This window comes from Zootoca vivipara, chromosome 3 (genome assembly GCF_965207765.1).
Source record: "Zootoca vivipara chromosome 3, rZooViv2.hap1.1, whole genome shotgun sequence".
NCBI classification, from domain to species: domain Eukaryota; kingdom Metazoa; phylum Chordata; class Lepidosauria; order Squamata; family Lacertidae; genus Zootoca; species Zootoca vivipara.
This window is the reverse complement of record NC_142586.1, coordinates 48,555,082-48,575,129: the sequence shown is the minus strand read 5'-3', so window position 1 is coordinate 48,575,129 and position 20,048 is coordinate 48,555,082. Positions and strand designations below refer to the sequence as shown.

General features: G+C 39.3%; 1 protein-coding gene across 1 annotated transcript in view; it reads right to left on the bottom strand.

The window, feature by feature from the left end:
* Positions 1 to 20,048, bottom strand: part of FIG4 (FIG4 phosphoinositide 5-phosphatase) — a 62,252-nt gene that overhangs the window by 40,438 nt on the left and 1,766 nt on the right. Inside the window, exons 2-10 of the mRNA XM_035109255.3 lie at positions 14,704 to 14,802; positions 12,851 to 12,974; positions 11,207 to 11,363; positions 9,236 to 9,286; positions 6,807 to 6,955; positions 4,695 to 4,823; positions 3,184 to 3,284; positions 2,043 to 2,205; positions 1,092 to 1,189 (exon numbers count right to left, since the gene is read on the bottom strand). Of these exons, the coding sequence (XP_034965146.1) occupies positions 1,092 to 1,189; positions 2,043 to 2,205; positions 3,184 to 3,284; positions 4,695 to 4,823; positions 6,807 to 6,955; positions 9,236 to 9,286; positions 11,207 to 11,363; positions 12,851 to 12,974; positions 14,704 to 14,802 (1,071 nt within the window). The remainder of the gene's footprint in view (positions 1 to 1,091; positions 1,190 to 2,042; positions 2,206 to 3,183; positions 3,285 to 4,694; positions 4,824 to 6,806; positions 6,956 to 9,235; positions 9,287 to 11,206; positions 11,364 to 12,850; positions 12,975 to 14,703; positions 14,803 to 20,048) is intronic.

Here is a 20,048-nt window from a genome sequence, read left to right as displayed (position 1 = left end):
GCCGTCCGGTGGGGTTTGCTTCGAGCTCCGAGGCAGCCCGTCTTTGCGAGGGGGGGGGAAGCAGCGGGAGCGACGCTGCACCCCATAGAACCCAGTGTCGAGCGTCACTGGGGCAAATGCTCAGCGGAGCCCCAATTCCGACTCCCTAGCTCGCCGGTATGCCCTAATAAGAGCGCCGGTGCAGGAAAGGTTGTAGTCGTGGGGGCCATCTTGAGCATGATCGTTGCCCTCGCGGAGAGAAGCTCCGAACCGGAGGTGGAGAGCGCTGGATACTTTTTAAAGAAGGACTGAAAAGATTGGGAACTGTGAGTAAAAGGACCTAAAAATTTTTTAATTGACTTTTAATTTGGAACGGGGGTGAGACTTAAAAACGGAAGCCGATCTTCCCCCGCTGATGTAAAGAAGAAGCAGTAAAAGGAGAATTACCCGCTGCTCCAAGCACTTTTCATACCTAAGGGCATAGCTGAAACCTACAAAGGGCACAAAAGTCTTTATTTCATGTGACAGTTCAACAGCTTATCCCACTGCATTTTAAGCACTTCAGTGGGAAGAACTGGCTCACTGATAAGTTATAAGGAAAAGGAACTTACTGACACCTCAAAAGTGGTCTAAAGCCTACTCGCCCCCTATAAATGGGCTTCATGGGGACTAGAAGAAGGAATAGGGAGAGAATCAGCATTCTTTCTAAACCAACAGAAGGCAGTGGAATCTTCAGTGAATGTAGCTTGGATCCAAATGCCTTTCCTCGAGAATGTTCAAGCAATTAGAATACATAAAGCAATATTCTTCACAGTATAATAATAAAAGCAGTAAGATATAATTATCTGCAAATTAAAATCGAAGGTGGAAGCTGCGTTCCCAGATATATTTTTCATGAAGCCTGTTAACTTCAAAAGCTTGTGTATCAATGTATGCACTAACTTATCACTAAACCTACTTTGCGTCTTAAGTGTTAAACACTGCTCTTCTAAGAGGCAACATCTTGATTTCAATAGTCTCTCTCTGAGAAATGAACACAAGGAAATGAATATATGAAAAGTTCATTAGCTTAATGAATGTCGCAAATAAATGAAGATAAAACCATGCCTTACCTTTACAAGATTCAAAATTATGATAGGGGAGCCAAACCTCTGGAGCATCTGATCAAAATGAAGAGCAGCTGCACGTGCATAGGGGTCAGCCTGATCCACTAGAAAAAGGAACTACTATTATTAGGTGGATTGTGAATAAAGTAGTTTGTTATTAGGAATTGCACCACTAAACGTGCCAAGTTTTAGCAGTCTCCAAAAATATTCAGGCTGGCATAGGAGAGGGAGCATTTGACTACTGTGTCAAGCACACATTATGAAGTTTTAGCAAGCTTAATAAACTTGTAAATAAATTACAACGTAGGGAGAAAGACATTTTGATTGATTTCAGACTGATGAAATTCTTTGCCTGCTAGCCTTTTGCTAAATATATATTCATTCCTGACCTGTGACTGTTAAGGGACAGTAAAAAAAGAAAAAGAAAAAAAGAAAATGGAACTCCCATTTAAAATGATAAAATGAAAATGAAAACTAGCAAGACTTATGGAAGCACAAGGTAAGGAAATGTTGGGCAAATAATTCCAAAGGTAGGGGACAATTGTGATTCTACAATCCTTGTAATTTTATTGCCAGGCTGCAAACTGGGGGCAGGTGTGTGTAGGGGGAACAGGAGAAAACCCTATGCAAAACCGCCTTAAGTTGAAAAATCAGACCTAGTTTAGGGACTGAATAGTGGAGCCCAAACAGGTCCAAGGAATAGACCTTGGAATAGATGTCTGATCAAGCTAGACATTAAAAGAGATACCTAGTTGACACCCTGCTATGCCCTGTTACTTGCTTTTCACCTACAATTTCTATGCATGTGCACCAAAAAAAAAAAAAAACCCTTCTCTTGTCTGTGACTTGGAAGGACAACATTTACATTCCCTGCGTCCAATGGAACAGATTAATGAGAGCTAGTGATTTGACAGTAGGCATCTGTACAAGTTCTAAGATAACATATTGTATACACACATGTGATTGGTGGCTTAGGCATCATTGTTGAAATGTCCTGAGACCAATAGAGAGGGACAGAACCCCGCACTTGGACATAAGATGAATAGCTTCCAGCAGAAAATGACATCACTGAAGCATCATAGAGTATTTGTTCAGTTTCTACTTCATTAGCTACATCTCCCTGTACCAAAAAAAAGCCATGACATCACATTTTCAGCTGCATCCTCATAAGTCACATTTATACCACCCATTCATCAGACTTATTTTAGTTAAAGGAGTGCTGAACAAATGCACTTGTTCTTAATCCAACTTTAAGGTTTTTAACTCCAGACCTAAACAAATTTGTTTGGAAGAATGCCCTATTAATTTTAGTATTGCTTTCTTCTACAAAAACATTTTCAGGTTGAACAGCCTAAATCCATAGCTGCGTCAAACCAGAGACCCATGAGTGTACTAGGAGGCTGCCTGGTGTAAGCCTAAGGAATTTAATTACTGAAATATGCTTAATCTTGTCCCAGATGTTTTGTTCCCTTACCTATATATAGGTAAGCAGTGTCTCTAGGCAACAAAAAGAACTAAGGTCAGACAATTCTGAATAATCCCCTAGACCTTGATGTTCACATGGAATCCAATCATCATCTGAAACGTCCACTTGAGAATAAGGATCCTGGGTATACAACTGGCTTGTAAGTCTATTTCAGGAATGGGAAACAATTTTCATCTGAGGGTCATGTTCCCTTAGGGCTACTTGCCAATGGCAGTTGCACCGATAGGCAAAAGTAGGCATGTTCCTATGCGAACATGCACAATGTGATTAGAAAATTGTAGCATGCCTGTAATTGCACAACAAAGTCTAGAAAATATATATGGTAAATTAGACCACTGAATTCAAGGACACTCACTAATGCCCAAGGGTTTCCAGTATTTTACATTAAAAAAAATTAAGCACATTAAATACACCACATGAATTTTTAACTATAAATGTCATCCTCAAAAATACCAAGATTTACAAGTTTTAGATTTGCTTGGATCATTGCCCAAATGAGGCAAAATACACATGCTACAAAGCCAAAGGATTTAAATCTTATTCTCTATATAGCAATAACATGTCTTCATGAAACCCACACAGTGAAAAAAAACAGATAATGATCTTTTTTACCTCACAGTTTGCTCCTCTCTTTAGAAACCGTGTCCCAGCAAATTTACTTGATCTTCTAGCTATCAGGGTGACGTACACTGGACGACCATAAATGAGCAGCTCTTGGAAGCCAGGTTAAGGATTACAGATGTTTATATTATTTATTTAGCTTATTTCTCTTGAATTTTCCCTTAGTCCTGGCATATACATAAATACACCTACTCTCAGTGCCTTTTTGTAACTTGTTTTGAAGCAGATGAAGAGTACCTTCTATTATTTTAATATATCGTCATCAGCAGGGCTTCCATTTTGAACAACAATATTGAAAACAAAAGCAAAAGAAATGGATATTAACTATTTTGGATTACTTTATTTGGACAAAGAGTTATTTCAAGCAGATATGAGAACTCTCAAACATTAAGCAGCCCTGACTGTGGTACTAGAATATCAGCTTACCACTTTTGCCACAGACTTGTAGTCCCATGCATCTTCTCAAACAAGAAATGAGGGTTTTTGCAATAAAATTGAAAGATAAAAAAGCAAATCCCCTTTCAATGCTCTTTCATAAATGTCCTTAATGAACGTACACGGTAGCCGTGGCTACTTCAGAAAGACTATTTATGCTAAGGCTAGATGACCTTCTAAAACCAATGCTGAATGAAAACATATTATTTCCAGAATGTTTTATATATATTGAACTAAAAAAGAATCTAAGAACCAAATACTAAACATATAGTTATGCAAAAATTCCATTTGTGATATAACGTTGAGCATCAAGCTTCAGAACTACAAATAAAATCCTTGATAATCGTGTGGGTGTACGAGGGAGCTTTGGAAGATACATGCCCTGTGCTCACATGCAACGTGATTTATGTTTAGAAATATATGCAATTTTCAATCTTACACATATGGAGCTACAAGTGAAGGCTACTACAAATTGAAATAATATTTTACACAGGATATTTATAGTTGCAATTCAAAAATAACAAATAAAGAGTCATTTGCTTCAGTGTACATTCTATTTGATCCCTCTGTTGCACATTTTGGAGCTGTTTTCAACTAATGTTTTTTATAGTAATTCTACTCTTTTGTGTTTCCAGCTATCTGCCCCTAAATTAGTCTGTTCAATTATCCTATTGAGACCTGACTTCACAGTGGAGCTAGTTAAATACATGGTCACTGTGATAGGTAAATTAAGCTATTATCAAGCCCTTATTTCTTCACTGGCAATACTAGCCCAGGCACGATTTCTCGTAACATGCATGCTTGGAATAAGAATTTTCCTTCATTGTGTTTCATTATCTATGCAGCAGATGAAAACTGAAAACTCATGTCCCCTTTTCACAGCAATTAGATCCAAGAGAGATCCTTTAAAAAGGAACTAGGCAATTAATTTGTGAATGGGTTTAATCAGCATGTCCGAAGACACTGAAAAACAACTATATTGTACGTTACCATAATTCATTTCTCTTTCTATAATTTCAATTTGCTGTTACTGTAGTAAACATAAATCACCAACAGTAGGAGGATACTTGACTGGCCACAAAATCCATGAATAATATACAACAACCAGTCTCGATGAACCGTGGTTTTGACTATGTCAAGCAGTTTACCATTCCACACATATTTCCTATAAGGTTCACTGCAAATTCCAAAAACACCTGAAAAATAATTGCAACCAAAAAAGTAAGTATGTGTGCTCAATGTGGATTTTAATCAGGCTGATTGTTCCCAACTCAAATCAATTACATACGTATTTAGGCAATAATCTATCTTTTTCTATCTTAAACAGTGAACAAAGATCTTTTTCATAATCACTGATTTTGAATGCTCTCACCCCTGAGATTCTGCACTGTTATCGCGGACAGGAGGAAACAGAAACAATGCCAATAGTCTCTGGCTGACCATTGTTGGAAACTGGATGCTTGACTACACAAATCTTTGGACCGGTGTAGCAGGGCTCTACTGTACTTTAGTCATATACTACAACTACAGTCTATGTCTTGTAAAGGTGAAACGGGAGCAGGAGCTCAAGCCACTCTCAGGAAACTCCGTTCCCCAATACTATTATTCAAATTAAAATCAAATCAAAATACTTTATTCGAGCGATAGTCAGAAAGAAAAACATTTCTCAAAACAAATATAAAAATATAAAACTGAAGGCATTGGAGGGATACATAAATGAAGTATGACCGCGCTACTGAACCTCCTACAGATAACCCACATCAAGGCATTCAATTATACGTTTTCGACACTTGAGCACCAGGAAGAGGAATTTAGCCACCGAGAAGGATATTTTCCCAGTGGGCTTGTTTAGCAAATACGCTGCCTGCCGTTCTCTTAGTCGGGAACTAAACTGAGATAAATATGGGGTTATAAGATATTGCCTTAAATCATTATAAAAGGGACTATTATTAATTTTATTATTTATTCAATTTATATTGAATAAATTATTATTAATTTTATTATTTATTCAATTTATATATCTTACTTTATCCAAAGATCCCAGGGCGATGTAATAAGAGGCAAACAGGAAATCCAGATTTCCTTCAAACATTATAGAATGAGAGTTGTTATATATGCTCCCCCCCACCCCAGAATGGTAGGAGTTTTATAAACTGCCCACATGAGCGATACTTCATCTAATTATTATTAATGATTCTTAAGATTCCAGGATAGCCGACATTGAGTGCTTCTCATGCTCACTCCATTCACGATGAGATGGGAGCTATGACAAAAAACCAACACCCTATTCATGCACTCTCAAACTTTAACTGTGGAGGGGTTGTCGGGCAATACCTGCTGGCGCTACCCCCCCACCCCCACCCCAACATTCTCATACTGACGGGAAACGTGAAGGGAAATTGAACTCGGATTTGACCAAACATGCTTGCAATCCTCTTTGCAAAATGGTACCTAGAGAAGAATTGTAACCATTTTTGGCCATATGCACTGATAATCCCCCTTTAACCCGTCCCACTCAACATGCAAAGGTTGCAGGTGGAGGCCTGTACAGGCAGCCCCTCCACAGATACAAATTAAGAATGTCTAAACAGGACCCAAATTCTCCACTTTTTTCCTTCAGTAACTTATCCCTCTCTTTTCCTATAACTTAAATTTAACAAACAAATTAAATTTTCATTGCTGATCCAAAAACAATAAAATATGAAAGGCTTTGGCTTAAGTTCATGAGTGCTCCCAAACACTATAATTCAAACAAGATAAAACAGCACTACTCTATTTTCCCATCAGTATTTGGCACTGTTGAACAAAACAGCAGTAGCTATTAACACTATTTAAATGCTACGGAAGACAGATTAATGCTTTATGTATAAATTTGTATCTGTCAAACCTTCAAATTAGTTGAATAATAAATTGTCAAAAAAAATTCAGCAAGTCCAATTATTCTCCTGAGTTACAATTTAACTTACCAAAATAAACAATTAATCATTTATAGACATTGTCTTGGTCAAAAACATAAAAAACCAACTCCACTAGCTGTAATTGGCCCTTTATGTAATCTTTCATTAATTTGGAGCTGTTACAACACTACAACAATCAATAACAAAGAGCTAGATGTTTCTGCTGTTGAAATAATTCCAAATATATGCCTGATGGCTTATTTCTATTTAAGTCACACTCACCACTTCCACCGTGAGTTGCAAGTCCCTCATCTTCAAAAATATCAAAACTCTCCTGCCTCGTTCGAGTTGTTTCTGCCTTTAGTGTGTCAAGAGGCATCCTCAGAACTGTAAGGTTATACTGAAGAGAGTGGGATAGATCATAGCTGTAGCTGAAATCAGGATAAAAAAATAATACAATGGTAGAGGCACTTCTGACATAATTCAGGATACAGGTCCACAGTTGCTCAAATGCAAAACAGGCTACCTTCAGGTGTTATGGCTTCTACATATGCCTTGGGTGGGCCTAATCCAATATGGTACAGAAGGGTCAGTGCGGTGTAGTGGGCAGAACCTGAGCTCTTTCTCAGTCAAGACACAACCTGAGTGACCATGTCTAGTCCCTCATCATCAGAGCTTAAGAGGGCTGCTGTGGTTATAAAAGGGAATAACTTTATTATGTACCTTGAGAGATCCTTTGGAGGCAGGGCAAAATACAAACGTTTACTTGTTTAATATTTCAGCTATTTATATACTGCTTTATCACATGAGCAGTGTGCATAAAGATTACAAAATAGCATGCAGTGGATAAGACCTATTAAAATTAATCATAAAAACATAAACTTCATTAAAATGCATGCTGAAATGGAAAGGTCTTTGTCAAGCAACTGAAGTTCAACAGGGAGGGCACCTATCTGATCTCATCTGGGTCCTCAATACCAAATGTGCAGCTACTGGTGGATATAAGCTGGGCATCTGAGCCATGGGGGACCACTAATGAGACACACACACACCCAAGTTCTTAGTGGCTGGGCAGGGATATAAGGAATCAGGAAGTCCTTAAGGTACTCTGGACTCAAGATATTAAGGGCCTTGTAAATTGATACAGTACAAGAACCTTGAACTTGGCCCATAAACACGTGAATAGCCAGTGCAAGCTTTTAAGTAGCAGAGACATGTGCTGGCAGTCGCCTGTTCCTACCATCAATCTAGTTGCAGCGTTTTGCACAAGATGGAGCTTCCAAACCAGTCCCAAAAGTAGACACTTTTATTAAAACAGATCTGACTTGGGTATGCAAGGTAAGAATGATAATCCCGGGGTGCAGACATTTACAAAATAAAACTACTACCACCACCACCACCACTACTACTACTACTACTAAAATCCTGCAGCTTTGTTATTAAGTGGAATGCTGAAACTGAAAACTTGTAACTTTGGTTCATAATGAGCTCAGTCCCTCACTCTTCCTTCCCATTGCCCAAAGCAGTTAAGCCTTTTCGGAGGCCTCTTTGTAATATCTCCACCATCCTCGTGCCTGAAATACTGAAATGAAAGCATCCTAGGTACTAGGTATCTCAGGAAATGTAGTATTCCAGGACACTTGGAGCACAATTGCTGGAGATTACCGTATATGCCCCATGGTTCTTGGCACCTAAGATACTGGTTTTTCTGTGCAGCGGCAGAGCAAGCCGATCAGGTGCCTGGGGCAGCACGTGTGTCCTGCACCCAGGGGTGGGGCTAGCCACCTGCGGGGTCAGGGCCAGCCGGGACAGGACGCTCCATGGGGCTTCCGGAGTCTGCCTGCTTCCTCCCATTTGACCGCCCTACAGCTGAGGGAGAGGCAATGGGCAGACCATTTGGGAAACATTGGAGTCTGTGCGTGCCCAAGCCACCATGTCTCTCCCAGGAGAGACGTGTGGCTCAGGTGTGCTGCAGGCCCCACGGTGAGTGTTGCCTGGCATTTTATCACACCCTTCAGTGGTGAGACCTGGGGCGGACCACCCCCACCACACCCCCTTCCTCCGCCCCTGATCCTAGGCAGCAGTGACTAGTGGAGATCTCACCCAGGTACATTTTGTGATAAGAAAAAGGGATGGTGGGGCAGGGCTCTAGTGTGTGGGAGGAGGAAGACTTAGCTCCTGTCACACTCTCAATGAAATGGTTGGGAATGCAGAGGAGTGCAAATTTCAGAATGGGCTCAGAAATAATACTAGTCATTTTCAAATTTCATGGAGAAAAATAACTTGATTTAGCTGAGGCCCTTTCTAAAAATTGAGATGGAAGGGTTCATCCATCATTAGTTTATAAGTGGTCAATTGTGCCCGCTGATCCTTGGAACTTCCACCTTCACCACTGCAGGGGTCAAACTCCTGGAAAAAGTGATCAAGGGGACTTAATGGCAACCAGGGAAAGGAGCCAGAGGCAAGAATGGCTAAGACAATTTCACATATGAAAACAGAAGGATCCTAGGACCTGGGCAGTGGTGGGCAACAAGCACATTCTGTTTTAACAAATAAGAAGTTGCCTGTGAGTGTTTCTAAATGGAAGTGCTTCAGAGATCTTTCTCCTTCCGCAGGATTGTGAGAGAGATAATGGAGAAGGAATTCTTGGATGTTCCATAATTAAGAACCAATTTCAACATTCTAATAATCATTTGAAATGAAAAACATACCTGAAATAAAAGTTACTAGACAGGTCCACGTTCTGAAATATTCGAAGGTATCTAAAGACACAGTAAGACAATATTCTCATAAAGCAATGGTTTGTTTTATTATAGCCCCAATACTTTAGCCCAGGCATCCCAAAACTTCGGCCCTCCAGATGTTTTGGACTACAATTCCCATCATCCCTGACCACTGGTCCTGTTAGCTAGGGATCATGGGAGTTGTAGGCCAAAACATCTGGAGGGCCACAGTTTGGGGATGCCTGCTTTAGCCCCTCCACCAACAATTAAACATCCTATCAGTCAGTCATTCTCATTAGCTCTGAACATGTTTTGAATATTTCTTAAATTGGTTTGTGAGCTCAAAACCATATCCTCACTATAAGAATGAAGATGCCAGGAGAACATATGACAGCTGCACATGCCCTAGAAAAATGTCATAAAAGAGAAGGAAGCACCAAAACTTTAGTTAATGACAATGCACCAGTATAAAGACAAGCCACAATACTAGACTTCATACGATGTCAAGTGATGTCTCTTGGCCAAAACAGTGTTGGCCAAAGGTTTCCCACCAGTGCTCTGAAAGGTAAGGAAATGAGGCAGCAATCCTACACAAACTTACCTGGAGTACCGTATTTTTCCATGTATAACACGCCCGTATATAAGACACCCACTATTTTGGGAGACTCCAAATTAAGAAAATGGGGGGAGATTGCCCATAGTTGTTGAACTTTTTAGTTGCTGAGCTTTTTTGGGGAGGATTGCCCAGAGTTGTTAAGCTCACCCGCATGACCTACGACGACGCTTGCACACATCGCAAAAGCCATATATCGTCCGTACACCAATCAGCGACAGACAATCAACACCAGCCCTTGCCACAGTCACCAATAGCCGCTGGCAATCTCCGGTTTGTGGCAGCAACCAATCCCATGACCCTGCTATGCACTATCTGTGTATTAAGACGACCCCTAATTTTTAACATAATTTAATAAAAAAATAACCTCGTCTAATACATGGAAAAGTATGGTAAGTTCCACTGAATTCAATGAGTTACTTCTAAATAGACACACACACCACTGTGCTATTAACCCATGGCTATGCATCAGCATTGGTGACCACACATTTGAGATGGTAGACGATCTTGTCTACCTGAGCTCCACCATAACCAGCAACATCTCCATTGATGCTGAGCTGGGGAAGTGTATTGGTAAGGCAGCTACAGCAGTGGCTCACCTCTCCAAAAGGGTATAGGAAAATGTGATGCTAACAACCAATACCAAGATGAAGGTCTACCAGGATTGCATAGTTAGCATGCTGATTTATGGTAGTGAGATGTTGGCAACTTACACCCACCAGAAGCAGCGCCTCAACGCCTTCCATATCTGCTGCATCAGGAAGATTTTGGGCATCACAATGCAGGAACAAGTCTCAAACAAAGATGTAGTCTCCCAAGCCTACATTCCCAACGTGTTTGCACTCTCCTCTCAGCAACATCCACACTGGCTTGTTCATATCCACAGAATGGAAGATGGCAGGATCCCTAAGGACATGCCCTACGGGAAGCTGGCTTCAGGCAGCTGGCTTGTTGGCAGACCAACTCTGCATTACAAAGATGTCTGCAACAAGACTTGAAGGCTGGCAACATCAATTCCAATGTGTGGGAATCCCTTGAAGATTACCACAATGCCTGAAGACAGTTAGATTGTGTATCCACAGCAATGACCAGAGGAGGAAACACCATGATGCACAATTGGCCACCTTCATCTGCCCCAGATTCTATGAAACATGTTTATCTCCTATTGGTCTCTACAGGCACTGTAACTCTCCAAAGGATTGACTTCACCCCTAAAGAACCACTCCTCCATTGTTTCCCAAGACACATGGATGCCAACTTATGAGTAGACATGCATATCACTGTGCTCTTAACCCTTGTCTTCTGTGTATGATTATGTTATCTGAAAGAGAAAAAGAATAATATACCTTGCTTCATCAGGATGAGTCACTCGTACAGAGTCATTTGGAATATATATCATAGTTGTATCTTCTATTTTATATATTGCATGTCCTCCAATATCTGCCATCTTTCTTCTCTTTGTAATTAGCACAATGTAGTATCCTTCTAAAAATCTGACAAAGCCTGTAAAAGACAGAAAGAATGACTTCTGTCATTTTATTCAATATAGTACTAGACGGCTAAAATCAAGCACATGCCATTTCAAGTTGAATTTCCTAACACCTCAGAAAACTGCAGTTGGATTAAAAAAAAACTAATGTGCAAATGGATCTCCTTTAATTTACAGAAGTGTATGAAATGAGCATGCATTTCCTTATAAATTGTAAACTAAATTATTCAAGGATATAAATTAAAATGTGCTTTTGAAAGTGGTTGCTGGCTTTTGATTTTCTTTTCTTTTCCTTACAAAATAATTTATTGGATTCTTGACACATATTTCATCAAGTCAGTGCCGGGGTGAACTAAGGAAACCGAAAAACCCATATCAATGTCTGATACTGCAACGTGACGATTGTACAATGACTGATTTGTCTATACTTCATCGTTATTAACTTCAACTTGAAAAAACTTCATCACTGCAGGGAAAAGAACCCCTGCCTAGCAGAATAAGAAAATACCACATCCACTTCAAGTTACTTACTAGAATCTGATTCTCCCTCTGCCCAGTAATATTTGATGTAGAGACCAGGTGAATTTTTCATTCTTTGAATTTTATTAGGAGTAATCATTTAATTACTCATCAACTATGGATTCTGGCTTTTGGCTAGTTACTCTTACTTATATACATTCAGAGACATTTTGCATGTTGTAACAATGCTGCATGTGTGTACATGCAGGAACAACAGCAAATACAAGAACCACCGTTCCCATATGAGCCTACCTGCTTTTTAAGATCTTTGTCAAAGACTCTAGTTCAGATATTCCCACCTTCAAAACTTAGACAAGTGGTTCCTGGGGATAGGGTTTTTTCAGTGGAAATGCCTCAGATGGCAAATACTCTACACCAGGCATAAGCAAACTTGGCCCTCCAGATGTTTTGGGACTACAATTCCCATCATCCCTAGCTAACAGGACCAGTGGTCAGGAATGATGGGAGTTGTGGTCCCAAAACATCTGGAGGGCCGAGTTTGCCTATGCCTGGTCTACACAATACATTCAGCTGAGGTCTAGCTTTTTAACTGTTAGGCACAATAGCTTTTATTGGACAGGGTATTTTAGTATGCTTTGCTGCTGTTTTCCTTTTACAGTTTTTCTTGAATTGTCCGTAGTTTTATTGCAGGGTTGAGGAACCTTTATTCAAACTGAGGGTCAAAATCCCTTTGAGTTATGGGATTTTGTGTCTGGTTTCATGAATTACCGTACTTTTCCGTGTATAAGACTAGGGTTTTTGTTACTAAAAATAATGTTAAAGAAGGGGGGGTAGTTTTATACATGGGGGCAATCTCCCCCCATTTTCTTAATTTTGAGTCCCCAAAAATAGGGAGTGTCTTATACATGGGGGCATGTTATACATGGAAAAATATGGTAACTCTACTTACAAAGTCTCTATAATATTCAAATGTATGCAAGTCACTTCATAATAAATAAATATATAAACAGGCGTGCCTTACCTACTATACCAAAAGCAGAGACTGCGCGGGATAATCCAGAGGAGCCCTTCTGTCCCATTTTTGTCCTGTTCCCCAGATCTAAGCGACCAAGCAGCTCTCTCACCTCTTGTTGGGTATAGACATGCTTAAAATGGAGAATGTGCAATCATATAAAAATATGTTCCTTTAAAAACTGCTCTGAATTGTTGCATATACAGACAGAGAAAGGACTGTTTCTATGTCTTGTTGGAAAATGAATGAACTGATTACTGCTTCCTCATCCTTTCATGTTTTTTAAAGCCTAATCCAATTGTAAACCAGATGCTGCAAGATGTATAGCAGCAAAGTGGGTTGATTTCAAAAAGGGTTCAAATACAGCTTAGGCTCCAATCTAAAGTGTTTTGTGTTTTCTTCACATTAAAAAACATAGATTCAATTATGGTTAATTAACATTCCAACAAATCTTAAGCTATGTTGTTACAGTAACAATTCGTTTAAATAAGACTGAAGACTCAATTAGGGAGATACAACTTTGTAATATGCTGATAGAAAAAGCTGAAATAATATTCATTGGATAAGAGTCCTATAACACTGGAGACACTACTGGGGCTGAATATTGTGACTTGAGAGAATTTTTCAAGAAGAATCCTTAACTAGGATGTAAGGTTTTTGATGGTTCTTGCTCATAGTATCATTCCAGAAAAATCCACACAGATGGCAAGTTGCCTCAGAGCATTCATCATTTAAATGTTTCCATAGGAAATCATTCCATCACACATGCTCATGGCAATAAATAAGAGACAACTAAATGCATTCTTATGACTTGATCATTCTAAAGGGTATATCAACAGGTGGATGCCAACAATCATTTTTCTCCCTCATCTGCACAAATTGTATAGTAAAATGGGTAATAATATCCTTCTTAGTGCTTGGCAGAATGAGATCATTGTGAATTATCAGGCTGACACAAAAATCAAAGGCAATGGGTATCACAGCCACTTGGCACACAACAAATAAACACAGAGGGAGGGAGGAAGCATATCTTAATCAAGGTCCAGTCCATAGCTGCCAAGTTGTCCCCTTTTTTAAGGGAAATTCCCTTATGCTGAATAGGCTTCCTCGTGAGAAAAGGGAAAACTTGGCAGCTATGGTCCAGTCGTGTCCGACTCTGGGGCGCTCATCTCACTCTATAGGCCAAGGGAGCCAGCGTTTGTCCGCAGACAAAGCTGCTTCTGGCGAACCAGAGCAGCACACGGAAACGCCGTTTACCTTCCCGCCGGAGCGGTACCTATTTATCTACTTGCACTTTGATGTGCTTTCGAACTGCTAGGTGGGCAGGAGCTGGGACCGAGCAACGGGAGCTCACCCCGTTGCAGGGATTCGAACCGCCAACCTTCTGATCAGCAAGCCCTAGACTCTGTGGTTTAACCCACAGCTCCACCTGGGTCCCCTTTGCTGGAGATAAAACTGATGGATTTTCTTCAATCCTACAAGTTTCATTTTCTATGACACAGGAGAAAAATATGCACTCAAATTCTCTCTCTGAAGACGTTGTAGGTTGTACCTAAATGTGTTCTTTCTTCAGAAGAGATCTTCCATAGGAGGAAGCCATTTCTGTCATAGGAACAGAACATTTTGATATGAGCCAAGCTCAGAAGTCGTTCCCAGTTACCACAACAAAATCACCCACCACAGCCATTCATTTACTAGTGTTCAGCCCATCTACTGGAAAACAATATAAAATGAGAGGAACCAATATTTTGAAATGAAACATTAGGAAAGGGACCATCTGAATAGCTTCATTTCCACTTGAATTCAAAATATTTGATTATTAATACTGCTTGCTATAATGTATCAAATTGTGATGTACTCACCCTGTCATCAATAACAACTAAATCCTGTGGTTCGGTGCGATCAATTTTCAAGACACGATATTTAGTTTCTGCATGATTGCTCCCAACAAGAAAATAACGCTTTGTAAAAAGAAGAAGAAAAAATTTTCATGCAAAGCTAATTAAACCAACACAACCACACTTAACATAACTATAGGCAAAGAGTTTTGTTGCACCTTATTATAGCACAAGCTTTCACAGGTAAGAGCCTCCTTATTTAGGCCTTAATCAATATAACACATTTTTATCCCACTTCAGCTATCAGTTATCTTACTAATGCCAGAATGTTTGTATTATCATCAACCTTTACTTAGTGAATAGTGACTGTATCAATTTTAGATACATTTTAGCTTCAGCCTGTGCATTTTGCATTCCACTTTCCTCTGACCTTACTGCTTTCAAAATTCTACCCCATAAACACACACACACACACGCAATGGGTAATTGGATCTGACTGACAAGGCAAATCCTTATCTGCCCCACCCACCACATTTGACAGGTGGGCTTGATTCTACAATGACATTGGGTGGACCATTTTTGCTTGCATGGTTTGAAATCAAGCTGTATAGTCTTCAAAGTGACAACAATCAGCTGATCATTGGGACCTGCAAAGCACTATGCACAAGGCTTCAGAAACACCAACAGTCAATAAAAATCCACCCCTGCAATAGGATTTGTGGGTTTTCCCCCAGCCCCCTGAATGCCCCCCAAATCTACTCCATAAGGTCCCCAGTTTCACAGATGTTCTGGAGAGGAACATGAAGTTATGCTATGTGAGTGAAGGTCTGCCCACACTACAGCGGATCTCCCGCATAGCCTTGCTCTTATTTTATTTTACTGTACAGTACAGTATTATCAATTGTTTTAAACTCCTTCAAGCTGCCTTGGGGACTGCACAACTGAAAAACAACATGGGAACAAAAATAATAAATTTTATCCCAATAAATTATAAAGACTTGAAACATGTTCCAATAACTTTTAAAGAAAAATAAAATATTAAAACACATTCTAAGTCTTTATAATATATTGGGATAAAATGCTAAATCCTTTCCCTTCTATCTTGTCTATAATAAAAATTACTCTGTTATCTTAATGGAGACAATTTTACATAGTACCGTACCTAGGTTTTTCTAGAAGAATGACTCAAGAGAGAAATGCATATTTAAATGTTTCGCAACTATTGCAGCCAACCTTTAACCAGGCAAAATACCACAAGGATACCAAACAAATGTTCATTTTCTGAGCAAAACAATCTGAAGTACACATTACAAATTATTATTTTAAAATATCCAGAACAAATTGCAGTTTTTTTTGTAAATCTATTGGGGGCAATTGCCATATCTCTGCATTGCCATCAAATCAAGCTTTGATAGTTACCAAATTCCCCATTTTTGACACACCAAATGTTTAGTAAATGGCATTTACTATATTACTTATTTTTAATGCTTCCTGCCTCTGTCATAGCTCGTGATCATAACCCAAGCCAGTTGCAGCCTTAATCTCCATGCAAGGAGATAAAGATAGGAGAGGAAGGAAAGTAGTAGCCACATTCCAATGACTCTTCAGTGAAGCACAGAGATACTGCAAGCATCATGTGCAATTCACTCTTCATATATATAAATGGTTTCAACTGTGTTATACACAACACTTCCTTCTCTTTACAAACAATATTCCTGTTAATGTTTCATGCTCATCAAATATCAACATGTTAAGGAATAGCTATATCCCCCCACAATAGTTTGCTTTACCGCTATACTGCACCCTGCATAAATTTTATGTAGCCTTCTATCACAGAGAGAAAACTGTAATGATAATGCACCAATCTAATCAGTGTCCTTACATTTTTCCTTCCATCTAAAATTATAGTCAACATGAGTCAGCAATTGCCATCCACCTTTCAAGATGCAGTTCAGCAATTGCTGAAGCCTAAAGGAGTGGGTCAACCTAACATATTATTTATTAAGAGCAATTCACACACATCTGTTCCACCAAATTGAAAGGAAAAGTTTCTGTCTTCCAAGAGTACTATTTCTAATTGCTAAAGAACATTCCACTCGATTAACCTCCTTCTCAGCTCCATAGGCATTCTGCATGACTCACACAAAGATTCCAGCAAGCACCACCTTCCACATTCAATGGAGAGTCAGGAGCTCTTTGCAAACCAAAGAGATGTTAACATGCAGCTGGTCAACAGTACTGCAGTGGAAAAGGGGAGTCAAAAGCTTGCTTACAAGCAAGGAGCCCCAGGATGCTTGCAGTTGCTATAATTATCTCAGATTTACAAGTGGCTCTCTTTGCCTTGGTTTGCAAATATCTGAAATATACTTGAGAGAACTTCTCTTGACAGTGTGATTATTTAAAACAGACTTCCTTTTCTACAGTGGGAATGTGTTGCTTTATAAAACCACCATTTGAACTGATTGAAAGGGAAAGGTTCACTACGAAACTAAGCATTCATGGGAAAAGATTTAGAGATTGTACAGTTGTATATTACAATCTACCATTCTATAACCCCCAAGGCTATAAATAAATACAAAGGGGGAAAGGAGATGAATGCTTCTGCCTGGCCCCTTTGTCTTGTAAGATTTATGTTTTAACTATGCTCTGCAAGCTTTTCAAATCATTCTGAGGGGAGAAAAAAAAGCCACCTGACATCCATGCAGCCTGATCCTATGCATGTTGACACAAATATGTATTTGCATTGGTAAACGTAACAGATTAGGAAGCAAAAGATAACATCTGATGTTTTGCCTAACATGGACTGGGTTGCAGAGGCAGGGTCTAGAAAGGGACCTCTTCAGTGGCATAATACAGGATGCAGATCAGGTACAGCAAACCTGTGACCATCCACATGCTGCTGTACTCCACTTCCTTTCAAGCCCAGCCAGTGTGGTCAATGATCAGTTATGATGGGAGTTATAGTTAATAACGTCTGAAGAGCCAATTGGCCCTGCTTTCAATGTATATCGTTCAAACCCTAGCATATGAAGTTAAAGAAGAAATATTATGCCAAAAAGCTGAGGAAAACCTCTGCCTCTTATTTAAAAAAGCTGCTGCCAATCAGAAAAGACAATGTGGTACTACGCTCTGGGAATATATAGTGAAATGCAGAGATAGGAATAATCTCATACATACAATGTATACATGGCAAATGAAAACCAAAAAGAAAATTTCCACATTGTGGAGTTCGCGGTTTCCATGTTTGTCCTTTTGTCCCTTCATTACCTTTTAAAAAATGCCTCACGACTCTTGAATTCTCAATATGCTTCTAAGAAACCCAAATTTGTTTTGATTCATTTGTAATATTATCCTTCCCCGTATTTGACCTTCTGAAGGAAAACATGGCTTGATTTTTATTGTGGTTGATAATGTAATGCACATACCATGAACTGCTACAATTTACTGCATGTTGTAAAATAGCCTAAGTGTTTTGTAAATATTATTGTCATAGAGAGAGAATACTGGACAGGAAGCACAGTTCCTTATCACTAACCAGAAAAGGTGAAAATCTGCAATAGGTATTTTTCCATTTTCTAAATAGCAGTAGGATGAGTCTCAATAAGGAATGAAGAGCTAGGAAGTTTTTGAAAAACTCTTTCTCCCTATGTTGTTTCCCAGTGAAAATACAGTGGTAGCTCGGGTTAAGAACTTAATTTGTTCTGTAGGTCTGTTCTTAACCTGAAACTGTTCTTAACCTGAGGTACCACTTTAGCTAATGGGGCCTCCCACTGCTGCCGCGCCACGGCTGCACAATTTCTGTTCTCATCCTGAAGCAAAGTTCTTAACCCGATGTACTATTTCAGGCGTCTGTAGCCTGAAGCGTCTGTAATCCGAGGTACCACTGTAATCACCCTAAAGCTGTGTTAGGGGGAATACAGTATAAGGTAGACAGGTGGCGCTGTGGTCTAAACTACCGATTCTCTTGGGCTTGCCGTTTGGAAGATTGGTGGTTCAAATCAGCAAGATGGTGGTGAGCTCCTGTTGCTCTGTCCCAGCTTCTGCCAACCTAGCATTTCAAAAGCACACTAGTGCAACTAGATAAATAGGTATCGCTGCAGGTCCTTTATCTTTTTACCTTAGAAGAAATATATACGTATGTATATAACCAAAAAGTGCAAAAAATAAATAAATAGCAGGGGCAATTAGAATAAGATCTATTATTTGATTATTGATGTAAACCTCCAGAATGTATTTTATATACAGTAGTTAAGTTTTTACCTCTATTTCAGTACATTGTATTTTATTTTATTGCTATGGATAGTGACAGATGCAAATAAAGATTACTATTATGATATGTATATAGCCTGGAAACATACATTCCCCATTGTCTAGTGAAATGATGAACAATCTCAGTTGGATTCTATGTAGACAAGTCTTGGGGTGAGATATCAGGAGCAATTCTCAATTGCAGGCAAAGCCTATACTATTCAGATAAACAATTTAGGAGAGATAAGATGAGGACTTCTTTAAAATACTCATAATCTGTCAGATACTAGAGCAGGGTACAGATCAAATTATATACAGTGTGTGTGTGTGTGTGTGTGTGTGTGTGTGCGCGCACACACACACACACACACACAAACCACAATAAACCTGCCATAGACAAATAAAAAGGCAGTCAAAAACAGAGCAATCATATTTACGCAATGACCACCTTAAAACCTTTTTAAATGTCTGGGCAAATAGATACAGTACATTGGTATTACCACAGGTGCCCCATCACACCCATTCTGCATTTATAAGAACTTGATAATTTAGTGTGGCAGCACCTACACCTTGGGACTCCCTGCCTATTGAAATAAAGCAGGCACCACTGTACTCTTTTTGGCACCTGCTAAAAGCATTCCTGTTTAAACAAACCTACCCAGATGCGTAGAAAGTTGAGTGAATTCTAATCTACTTCAGTATTTTAACTTCTGTATGTTTTAAAGTAGGGTTGTATTTTTCTTTTCTTGATTTTACTATTTTAATCCCTTTGCAAACCACTTTTTACAATCAGTGTATAAATTTTATGAAATTAAATAAACAAATAAATACATCTTGATCTGGCAAGAAAATAATGGCAATGTTGCTTCCAGTCAGACTTCTAAGGGGAGGGTGTTCCACATATGAGGTGCCACTGCAAATAAGTTTCTCTCTTGTGTTACTATGGTGGAACACAGCAAGAGCCACCTCAGAAGATCTTAAGACATAGCTGGGGTGGCAGAGAGAGGCTATCCTTTTGGTATTTTGGCCCAATGACATTTAGGGCTTCACAGATAAACACCAGCACCTTAAATTTATCTCACAAACAAATAGGCAGCCAATAAAACTAGAGGCTACATATG